The 12,604-nt window shown below is 41.7% G+C and overlaps 1 protein-coding gene across 1 annotated transcript in view; it reads right to left on the bottom strand.

Annotated features, from left to right (window-relative positions):
* The window catches only part of PARP2 (poly(ADP-ribose) polymerase 2), a 110,012-nt gene that overhangs the window by 23,391 nt on the left and 74,017 nt on the right, over positions 1-12,604 (bottom strand). Inside the window, exons 8-9 of the mRNA XM_040416755.1 lie at positions 488-584; positions 184-259 (exon numbers count right to left, since the gene is read on the bottom strand). Coding sequence (XP_040272689.1) covers positions 184-259; positions 488-584 — 173 coding nt within the window. The remainder of the gene's footprint in view (positions 1-183; positions 260-487; positions 585-12,604) is intronic.

Below are 12,604 nucleotides of genomic sequence, written 5' to 3' on the forward strand. Positions count from 1 at the left end.
CACTCAGTCTATAAGACATACTACACTAGGGATGCCATCTTTGTTTTTTCTTTTATCCAGAAGAGTGGAAACTGTTTTAGCTGCTAATGCCAAATTAATACCCATGTAATAAATGCTCCATTTCTTGACAAAGAAGAGAAGATTGTACAAGAATACTGCAATAGCCACTGAGAGCAGACTTACTTTTTCTGAAAGACGTCTTTTGCTTTCTGTAGGTCTCCTCCACAGGATACCAGAGAATGCTGTCCAACCTTACCCACTGAAATGGAAACACACCTGCAGTTACTTGGCTTCTCATCAATGAAGTTTTATTTTAGAAGACTGCACTGCACACAACTTGAAGAAAAAGCCTCTCTCTAGCGTATAATTTTAAACATTTACAGCTCCTGCAGGAATCCCTGCCACCAGACTAAAAATGAGATGTGGTGAAGAGGTAGAAGACTAGCTGCGATATGTAGCTATGCCACAAGCGTAAAAAATCTCTCACCTCTCCCCCAGCGCATCCAAACTGAGAAATTTCTAGCATTGTCATCTTCAAGCAGCTGGATCAGGTAGTACTTATTGTTATTAAACTGCAGGTTTGTCTACGGAAAAATACAAGAGTATTTATAGCAAACAGGTTACCATGTACATTAATTGAATTTTTTATTGCTCCATTATATCTAAAATAAAAAACAAATAACTTAGCAAATAGTCTTAATTGGGTCTTACATTTTTTTTTTTTAATAACCCTGTGTAGTCAGACCCTACAGTCATACTCCTGTATCTTTCCCCTACTCCTTGTTAACCTACCAAAGTCTCTCAGAAAAAAAGAGGGGCAGGACAGATGGAATACAGTATGAATGCATGATCTGACTACATAAGGTTTGGTTTTTAAATTTTTAACCATTAAAGGGTTTGTGCAAGAATGGAGGGGGTTGGCAAACCCACCCATTTTACCAGACCTGTAAAGGGAGGATTACCTACCCGATTCCAGATGCTGGATTCCCACTTCTCCTCCTCCAGGCCTGTGATGCGCCGCTGGGCTACCTCGCTGTAAACATTCAGTTTGACATTGCCACAGAGAAGCGCTGCCTGGCATCATGTGATCACTTGTCATGACGTAAGCGGAACTGGTCACATTCTTGCACAACTCCTTTAAGTTGCAGACTACAAACTGGGGTTTGTCAAAATACCATTCGATAACATTGTACTGAACTTTGTTGCAGTACAGGGGATAACTAGGCGATTGATGGAGGGTCCACCCGCTGGGAGGCCCACCAATTCTGAGAACGGGGGCACCATGTTCCCAATCTGACAAAGCAGCAGGCCGAGCATGCGTCCAGCTGCTCCATTCATTCTCTATGGGACTACTGGGGATCCCTGTACAGTGGTCAGGCATTTTTGTTCTATTAGGATGGGAACATAGGACCCCCGTTCTATGGAGGTCCTAACAGTCAGACTCCCACAGATGAGATAGTTGTCACCCAGCCTGTGGCTACGGGAAACATTTCATACTTGGCACAACCACATTAGGTGTAGAACGGCTACTGTTTATAAGTAAAAAACCATTGGAGCCTTCAAACCGTAACCTTTCTGTATAGTACAGAACGTTCTATATGGGGTCTGATGACCCAAGTAGTTACTATAATTACTGAAAACAGCTAGGTACAGAAGGAAGAAATGATCATACAGAACATGTAAATTGCACAGACTGGTCTAGAAAAGGTATAGCCAACATTTCATCGAGATCTGGCTACAAACACAAAGATAAATTCCCAGGTGAAAAGGCTGTTATATTGTTTCAACCAAAGAATATTTGTTTAGGGAATAATTAGCCATAGCAAAGTATCTGTATGTTCTTCACTGTCCCACACAAGAACTTCTTAGCCTCTGGGCATTATAAGAAAATCCAGTTTCACATCACATGAGTGCCAATGGACACAGATGTTTTCTTAAATACATTTACATAGACAGACCCTTTTTACTGTATGTCACTGTTTCATCTGTTTATGGTTTTATATACACCTCCATATATCAGCTTTGCAAGAGCCATATTTTCTGTGGAAAAAACACAACGTAATACCAAAGGAATCCAGGTTAGCCTTCCCTTCAGGAAAAAGAAAATAAAAAAATCTGAGCTTTCATCCGAGATCAGAGCCATTTTTCCCCACACATAAATAATGTCATTCATAAAGTGTGAATACGTCTCTTATTTCTATCAAAGATTTATGGTATATACATATCTATATATCTCAGACATTATCTAAAAAGTAAATCTTTCCACAGATGATATACAGACAACGCTCTTTATATAGGCCTACACAATCTGTGTTTTCAGCGTTGTAGCCGGATAAATCCAAAAATTATACCAGGCACACAATGAGGGTCAGTACCCCAGATTAGAGCTTGCTCTATACTTCATAGTGGCAAGAATCAAAGAAGAAAAGGTATTACACAGGACCAGTAACATCTCCTGACATTTTAGTCAGTACATGCATACACCATGCAATAATTCTGGAACATCTTTTCATATTATTATGATGTGCCATTCTCTATTATTCTTGCTACAAATTATGAATTGCCAACAGTCCGCAATAACAGTCTGTTACCAGTCAAGGGTGTGTCCCTGCAGTCTGACACTATCCAACCAGTGCTGCCAGTGTCAGACTATGCAGGGACACAGTCCCAACTGGTAAGAACCATCTGGACGTTTATTGCAGACTGCTGCCAATTCGTTCCCACCAGAGAGGCCAGCACGGCCACGAGCAGTGTATAATGTGATGGAAAAATGAATCCAGCCAGCAAAGGAGGCAATATGGATAATAACAATACATTAGTAAGTCCCTTGTATTAACTTTCTCTACATAATAAATGCTACTTACTGAAGTGAAACAACCCCTTTTACCACTTCCCATCCGGGTCATTTACCCCCTTCCTGACCGAGCCATTTTTTGCAAATCTGACATGTGTCACTTTATGTGGTAATAGCTTTGGAACACTCACTTATCCAAGCCATTCAGAGATTGTTTTTCTCGTGACACATTGGATTTCGAGGGTTCACAGCCAAACAAAACTTAATATTTATTACCCTGGTTCTGCGGTTTACATAAACACCCCAAATGTGGTCAAACTGATGTAAGGGCACAAAAGAAAAGGATCGCCATATGGTTTATGGAAGGCAAATTTTGCTGAACTGGTTTTTAGATGCCATGTCCCATTTGAAGCCCCCCTGATGCAACCTTACAGTAGAAACTCCCCCAAAAAGTGACCCCATTTTGGAAACTAGGGGATAAGGTGCCAGTTTTATTGGTACTATTTTCGGGTACATATGATTTTTAATTGCTCTATATTATGTTTTTTGAGAGGCAATGTAATAAAAAAAAAAAATGGCTGTTTTGGCACAGTTTTTATTTTTTACAACATTTATCTGACAGGGTAGATCATGTGCTATTTTTATAGAGCAGGTTGTTACGGACGCAATATCAAATATGTCTACTTTGTTTCAGTTTTATATAATAAACCATTTATTTATTTTTATCTTTTTGTGTCTCCATTTTCTGAACGTCATATTTTTCTGCTGATTGTCTTGTGCAGGGGCTTGTTTTTTGAAGGAAGAGTTTACGTTTTTGTTGGTACCATTTTTGGGTACATATGATTTTTTCCTCCATGATGGCACCTTACTTGGAGATTATCCTCCTCCTCCAGCCAGGCAGGGACAGGAAGGTTCAAAAGGGCCCACCCTCCTCACTTATCTTCAGTGTCTTCCTGTCCCTGCCAGGCAGAGGATTGGAGCTATCTTTGCGCTCCGGTCGGGAGCTATCGCAGGATGGCGGGTGCATTGCGCCAGCCACGGGGTTACCTTGGGCAAGTAAGTCCGTTCCATGGAGTGCCTGCCGCGGTCCTTTTCGTTAAAACTCATGCGCGCCATCGCGTAGTGGCAGGCTGCAGCACCCGGACACTCAAAGGAGCACTTCCGGGTTCTAGGCCGTCCGCTGCCCGAGATTCTCGGCTCCGGCGGGTGACGTCATCCGGGGGCCTAATAGTGATTGCTTGAGAGTTGCCGGCCTGGATGACGTCAAAGGTCCTGGGGAGACTTCCGGCCATACGTTTTTTTTTAAAAAACTGGCGCCCTGGTCAAGTCGGATGTCGGCCTCTGACCAGAGAAGTTACAAGCATTTCTGCAGCCTCGGCCATCCACACACATGGATCCGGAGGAAGCTATGGACCAACCTGTAGCAGTGAGTGACATCCAGGTTGTGAGTATGGAATGCTGCTTGCACATGCTGTTAATAGGCCTTTCTCATCTTTTCCCTTTTTGTATGGAAGAGTGACAGACATTTCTGTGAAACCTAAAATAGCGCAAAAATCTAAAATTCTTAGATGTCGCGTATGTTCTGTTAAACTCCCCGAAAATCATGCTAAAAAACTTTGTGAAAAGTGCATTGATAACATTGTCAGGGAGGAAGTCCCGTCTTTAAGACAGGAACTGCAGGGTCTGATTAAGCAAAAAAGAAAGTCCGCTTTTTCAGATTTTTCTGCAACCATTAGCGTACCATCAACATCAAAACAGGGGTCCAGGAAAAAAATAAAAATAAATCACCCTTAAAAACCTCTACATCTTCTTCTTTCGATGTTTCTTTCGATGTTTCTCATCTAGCGATGAGAGTAGTAGTAACTCTGACTCCGATGGCGATTTTAAAAATTACTTATTTTCCTCTGACGATATAAACGATCTATTAAAAGCGGTCAGGACTACCATAGAAATTAAAGAAGAAAAAATACATAGATCCGCCTAGGATAGAATGTTTTCAGTATTAGAAACCAGGGAAAAAAAGGGTATTTCCGGTACACAAAAATCTGCAGTCTCTTATTTTGAGGGAGTGGAAAAATCCAGACAGGAAAGTTTTCCTACCCAGAACAATTAGGAAAAGGCTCCCCTTCGACGAAAAAGAATTATCCCCGTTCTTAAATTGTCCTAAAATTGATGTATCACTCTCCAAACTGGCTAAGGGTTCTTCCTTACCGTTTGAAGATATGGGGTCATTACGTGACCCTATGGATAAAAAGGTGGATGCTAACCTTAGAAGAACCTGGGATGTGGCCGCGGCTTTATTTAAACCTAATATCGCGGCCACATCCGTAGCTAGATCCCTAAAAAGTTGGCTGGTACAATTGGAAACATTACTAAAATCCAATACCCCATACGAAAACTTTGCAGACACAACAGCGGATTCCGTTAGGCTAACCGCAAGAGCTACGGCCCTAGCTAATAACTCTAGAAGGGCACTTTGGTTAAAAGCTTGGTCTGGAGACACAGGCTCTAAGGCAAAATTATGCAACATCCCGTTTTATGGTAATCTTCTCTTTGGTCAGGACTTAGATAAAATTCTAGAGAAAGCCTCTGATTCCAAAAAAGAGTTTCCCGGAGGATAAAAAGAAAAGGAAAACTCCTTTTTTTCGTCCCCAAAAGAAGGGTAGTTTTCAAAACAAAAAGGAGTAAAACAGAAAACTGGAGATCGGGAAAACAGAAAGGGAAGGGTTTTATGTTCTCTCCCCGTTCTGAGGAATCTTCCAAAAAATGATGCCAAAACCCCAGTGGGGGGGGAGTTAAGACTGGGAAAATTCGTGGAGTGCTGGGAAAAATACTCATGCAGCCGCTGGTTATTAAATACCCTCCACGAAGGGTACAGTATTCCCTTTGTCAAAAGTCCCACCACTCTATTTGTTCAGACTCCAGTTCAAAGCTCGGAACATCTTCAGCTTTGCATGGAGCAAGAAATCGAACTGCTAGTTCAGATGAACGTTCTTGTTCCAGTACCGACGAAACAAGTCAATTTGGGCTGTTATTCCAGGGTTTTCTTGGTAACAAAGCCGAACGGGAAAATGCGTCTTATCATAAATATGAAAATGCTGAACAAGTCCATAAAGTACGAAAAATTCAAGATGGAATCTATAAAAACCACGGTCAAAGTTTTACAAGAAGGGGCGTTTCTAGCATCCATAGATTTAAAAGATGCGTATTTTCACGTACCCATTCATCCAAAGTCACAACAATTTTTGAGAATAGCGGTGTGGGTCCAAGGACATCTAAAACATTTCCAGTTTCAAGCACTGCCGTTTGGGATAACAACTGCCCCTAGGCTTTTTACGAAAATTATGCTAGAGATGATAACCCCTCTGAGAAAAGGAGAAAGTAATGATAGTTCCATACCTGGACGACCTTTTGATAGTGGGGGACTCCCAGAAAGACCTAGAAACCAATCTATCCAAAACGATAGACAGACTGGAGGAACTGGGTTGGATTTTAAATCGGGAGAAGTCTCACTTAGTTCCCACACAAACAATAGTCTTTTGGGGAATTCTCAGACTCCGTGAGCCAAAAATGCTTTTTACCAGTAGAGGTGGTCACAAAAATCCAATCCCAAGTAAAACAATTCAGACAACAAAAATCCCACACCATAAGGCAAACGATGGCCCTGATAGGGTCTTTTACAGCTTGCATCCCGGCAGTGAAGTGGGCGCAAATACATTCCCGTCCTCTTCAGAGATTTATGTTAAAAAAATGGAACCGGAAACAGGATTCCCCAGACAGACTAATAGCGATTCCGGATCACATTCTGTCCTCACTAAAATGGTGGGAATTAAATTCAAACCTGCAGAAGGGAGTACCGTGGATAGTGAGAAATCAGTTGATCCTCACCACGAATGCCAGTCTCTGGGGCTGGGGAGCGCATCTCCAAGCATTGTCGGCCCAAGGGGAGTGGTCCGAATCCCCAAAGAAATACTCGTCAAGTCACCGGGAACTTCTGGCGGTGTGGGGGGCTCTAAGTTACTTCTCAGAGGAGCTAAAAGGTTCCAATGTACAAATAATATCCGACAACAAGACTGTTGTAGCGTATATAAACCACCAGGGAGGAACGAAAAGCGAGCGACTACAAGCCCTAACCAAAAAAAAATTCTTGTGGGCAGAGGAGAATATCCTCTCCCTCTCAGCGTTTTTTTTAAAGGGGACACAAAACATCCAAGCGGATTTCCTCAGCCGCGGGAAATTAGATCCGGGGGAGTGGAGTTTAAAAGAGGACATTTTTCAAGCCTTAACACAAAAATGGGGTCTTCCCCAGATAGACTTCTTTGCAAACAAGTTGAATGCGAAATTACCAACTTATTTTTCCCTAGATCCAAGGGATCCGAGGAGTGCAGGGACGATGCACTGGCTCTTCCTTGGAAATTCCAACTGGCATATTGCTTCCCATCTCTGCCACTGATTCCAAGGGTACTCAGAAAAATAAAAGAAGAGAGGACCAATGTAATTCTAATTGTACCCAACTGGCCGAGGAGATATTGGTTTCCTCTCCTGGCAAAAATGTCCACGGAGGAACCATGGATTCTACCCTGGTCAGAAGACCTCCTAAGTCAAGGGCCGGTTCTTCACCCAAAGACGCAAAGTCTTAAAATCTAAGGGTCTATCGGACAGAGTAATCAATACCATGCTAGCCAGCAAAAAAGAAGTCACAAATAGAATTTACTGTAAAATCTGGAACAGATATGTTTCCTGGTGCTCAGAAAATCCTTCTAACTCAGCGGGAAGTATTTTGTCTATTCTAGATTAAGAAGGCTTTAATAAGGGTTTAAAACCTAGCACTCTTAGAGTACAAATTTCAGCATTAAGCGCCTATTTAGATGAAAAAATAGCATCTAACCCGTGGACCATTCGCTTTATGAAGGGAACCGACAGGCTCAGACCCAGAAGTAGACCTCTGGTCGCTTCGTGGGATTTAAACACTTCTTTCCGGTCTCACTAAACCCCCTTTTGAACCCTTGAAATCAGCAAATATCAGATATCTGACCCTTAAAACAGTATTCCTAGTTGCCATTACTTCTGCACGTAGGGTTAATGAGATACAGGCCTTCTCGGTTAAAAAACCCTTCATGATCAGGGATGATAGAATAGTCCTGAGATTTGACGATTTCTTTCTGCCTAAGGTGGTCTCGGAGTTCCATAGGATGGAGGTGGTTCTTCCTTCATTTTGTGAAAATCCCAGATCTAAAAAAGATTTGGATGTCGGAAGGTGTGTTCTGAAGTATATATCGGAAACTAAAGATTGGAGAAAATCTAATAACCTCTTTATCCAATTCTTAGGGGGTAGGAAAGGATTAAAAGCATCCAAACCTTCTATTGCACGCTGGCTAAAATCAGCTATCTCCGAAGCCTACATAGCAATAAGAGAATGACCCCCGGTAAATATCAAAGCTCATTCTACAAGGGCAGTATTGACTTCATGGGCAGAAGAAGCATCCGCTTCCTTGGATCAAATCTGTAGGGCAGCAACATGGTCGAGTCCTCATACCTTTGTAAAACACTATAGGATAGATATTGATTCTAAAAGAGACCTATCCTACGGTAGGAAAGTTTTACAAGCAGTTGTCCCTCCCTAATTCATTAATCTGTTAGCACTCCAAGTAAGGTGCCGTCATGGAGGGGAGGGGAAAAGTTGAATTAGTCTTACCGGTAATTCCTTTTTCGAGAATCCTCCATGACGGCACCGCTTATATCCCCCCCCCCCACCCCCCAAAAAAATAAAAAATAAAAAAGGACTAGTTATGAAACTAAATAATTGGTCTAGAGTTCTATGTATGCGATTTAATATGTATAACAAAGAATAGTTAAGTCACTGGTGAAGGTCATGAATGAGTGTGTACATTGGAAACCACATGGATCATCCACATGTGAGTCTTTACTGGCACATATTACGGTTATACCTAAGGAAGGTAAGGATGAATTGGACTGTAGCAATTACAGACCAATTTCGTTATTAAACAACGATGTTAAGATTTACGCAAAAGTACTTGCGAATAGACTACAAAGTTTACTGACTACATTAATTGATAGTGACCAGGTGGGCTTTGTTCCTGGGCGGGAGGCAAAGGACAACACAGTTAAAGTACTACATATGATCCAGCTCGCCAAAATCAAAAAGATCCCATTGGTCCTGTTGGCGTCTGACGCCGAAAAGGCGTTAGACTAAACTGGCAATTTCTAAAAGCGGTATTGAGTAAATTGAACTTCCCCCAATCATTTATAGAAAAGATCATGGCACTATACTCTACACCATCAGCCTGTATCAGAGTAAATGGACTCTTATCGAACCCATTTAAAATCTACAATGGTACATGACAAGGGTGCCCTCTGTCACCTTTACTTTTTGTATTATACTTGGAACCTTCTCTCTCGAAAATTAGGAACAATCCAAATATTGAAGGCATCAAAACAAAACACAAGACACATAAAATAGCAGCTTTCGCTGACGACACACTGTTTGCCATTACTAATCCCAAAAAATCCCTGCCCAACTTAATTACTGAATTTGAAAAATTTCAAGAGGTGTCAATTTCAAAATAAATCTCAACAAATCCAAACTATATAATGTGACTCTAAACACACTACTCTGGGAAGAAATTAAACAGTCCACCCCAATCAAAATTGCAAATAAATCTTTCAAATATCTTGGGATCAATATCTGTAGTGAACCAAAAGATCTATATAATATCAATTTCACACCATTAATTAAGAAGCAGAAAATTCTGACAAAGTGCAACAGAATTGCGGAGGTCAGCTACCTCCCAAGTTAATTCCTGCATGCGATCAACCAATGAATCAATTGACTCCATCTCAAGGCTGCTGAGAAATGGCAGTCTAGGTTTTGGCGGGTTATAATGTCACGCTGGACAGGATACAAGATACACAGAAGACCACCAAACCAGTGTCTAGGCAAGAAGCTGGGGATAAAGGTCACCTCCTGACAAATCCCTACGAGCTCTCCCTAGACTTCTATGCCCACGTTCAGACCCTAAAAGGTGGAAATAAACGTGTCCCCGCGCCTAGGCTGAAAATTCCCTAAAATCCCTAAGATGGTAAAAGGGGGAAAGAGACAGCCTGCTTCCTCAGGACCTGGAGGGGGCAGGCGTCTCTCTAACAGCCTAGACAGAAAACCACAAGAAAAACAAAACCAACTTATCTTGTTACTGAGAAGGAACAGCAAATCCTTCCTTCCTTCCTCTGAGTAAGACAGAAGCTATAACCCGCACAGGACACTGGGAATGGGCGTAATTTAAACTTATACCAACGACCCCACCCAGTGCACCTGAAGGGAGGCGGATACAGCTCAACTCAAAAACAAAAGGCTACACACGTGCTGCTAACCTGGCAGACCTCAGCACATAACCTGAGCAGGGCACGACCGTAATCTTTCATGACCAAGATGGGTATAACCAAAGTAAGCAAAACAGCTGGGGGTAAGCAGAATGGCCAAGCTGCCTGCACTCTGCTATTTCCATAACTCCACTGGTAGTAAACGGGAACTATGCAATCTATGCCGTTTCTGGTAACTTGGGAGCAACTGAAACAGCGTAGTAGAGCAATCTATGCGGTTTGCATAGCTCCCAATTACTACTATGGGAGTTACGGAGCAAGGAGCTTTATTCATAGAGCCTAAACCAGGTGTGGCTTTAAACACAGAAGTGCAGATCTTTCCCTTATACCTGTGGAGGCTCCAGTCCTGGTTTTGGCTTACAAACACTAATGGAAATCACTGACCAAAATAAGGCTTTACAGAGAGCTGGCTGCTGAGGCATGTCTGTGTGCTCTTACTGTGGTTATTCCCTATTAGGCCATGGTAGAAGAGATGGGAATAACCCTTTAAGTTACAAATTCCTTTTCTTTGTGGTGTCGTTTGCAGTAGTAAAGATACTATTCTACCGTTTCCTTATTTGGTGCCTATTAGGATATAATTGATTTCATGCTTTCTCACTGCCAGGCTCTAGAGCAGGGGTGCACAACCTTTTCTGGTTGGGGGCCACATTGTCAGACTAAACTAATTCCAAGCAAAAATAAAACAGAGGTTATCCAATATCACAAAGAGCCCCCCACCCCCCCATGTGCCGGGCCCCTCAGAGGGAATATACTTACACCGTGCCGCTGCTGCTTCTTCATGTACAAGGATGAAAACATCCGGTGTCGGGTGGAGCAGCCAATGGCAGGCGGGGACGAACCTCCCTAGCGTCACCCGCAATGTTAGGGAGGCATACAGTATATCTCATAAATGCCTAGTTACACTTCCAGGACTCTCATCTAATGGGGGAATATATGAAAGATACATGTGAGCAGCCAAAAGACACAAACACACGTCTGTTGCCAGATGGTTGGGGACCGCACAGAATTGTATTGAGGGCCGCAGGTTGTGCATCCCCGCTCTAGGGCATTTCTTCGTTTCACATAGCCAGTCACCTTTTCCATGTTGCTTGAAGAAATACTACTAAAACTGATAGAATGCATCGAGTAAACCAGGCATGTCTCCATTGGGATTAGCGGGTGGACAGCTTTTGCCTCTATTATCCAGAATGATATGGCAACTGCTGTCACAGTAAAAGATATGATGTGCCCTCCACAATAAAATGGCACCTCTTCATCTCCCACATTGTAATACTGCAGGATATGGACGGCTTTGCCATGGCTTTATGATGCCTAAAGACGCAAGCAGTGCCCTGGCATATTGTGTGCAACAATTATAGCCTATGATGTGCCTCCAATGTAATTTAGCTATTGTTTTAAGCCTATTTTTATTTTTTTAAATAAAGTTCTTTTTTTTTTAACAAGATTTCTTAGAAACAGTCATACAAATCGCAATATATTAGTAACCAAATTACATTAGAATGAACCAATGGCAAACCCACTATAGAATTTCAAATTAAGAACAGGCAAAACGTACCAAAATGTACATTTGTACTTCTTAATCTGCTGCCTTCCCATATGCATCTTTGAATTCTACATGTGAGCAGCATATGTACCTATAAATATGCAGGTGCCCAATACTATTTCTATTAAAGTCTTTACAAAAAAAATGAACAGTCTTAGATGGTTCCTAAACTGTCCATATCTGACTTACTGTGAATTTTTAACATTTAGAGATTAGCCTAGATCAGCAAACGTATAGGGAATCCGTTATTAACCAGAAATATTACTAAATTAGGCGTATTTCTGGCGCAGATTGCAGCGCTGAGATCCTTTTCACCGCAATCTGCAACTACTCCCTGCTCATGCCAGGTCTAAAAAAGTAGGCATGGCAGGGGACGGGCTGGCATTTACTATTTTCTACACCTGTTTTAGGTGTAGAAAATAATCTACATGTAAGACAGCTTGGAAGCTATCTTACATTTAGAAGCGGCGGGGGATCCACCGAAGTTATGAGGAGGCCGGCGCCTCTACATAACTAAAGAAACCAAACCATCTGCTTTTCCACTTGTACTAATGCGTATACATACAGTGGATCTCATGGAGGGATGCTACACATAATGGAGAGTACATGACTACAGCAAACAGATTATTCTCATATTAAAATCTGATTAAAATGTGATTTACAGCTATGGGTAAAACACTTCTCTTTTGTACTATTCATAAATCTGGTTCATTGGCGAACCTTCATTATGTAAAGCAATAGGATAGAAAATAAGACACAGACACTTGTTTTACTTAAAATTATTCATTAAACCATAAAATAAATATTTTTCACATAACATGTAAAAAAAAATAAACACCCACCCCTCCCCTGTAAACTTTTCAATTTAC

The sequence above is a fragment of the Bufo bufo genome, chromosome 2 (assembly GCF_905171765.1).
Source record: "Bufo bufo chromosome 2, aBufBuf1.1, whole genome shotgun sequence".
Taxonomy (NCBI): Eukaryota; Metazoa; Chordata; class Amphibia; order Anura; family Bufonidae; genus Bufo; species Bufo bufo.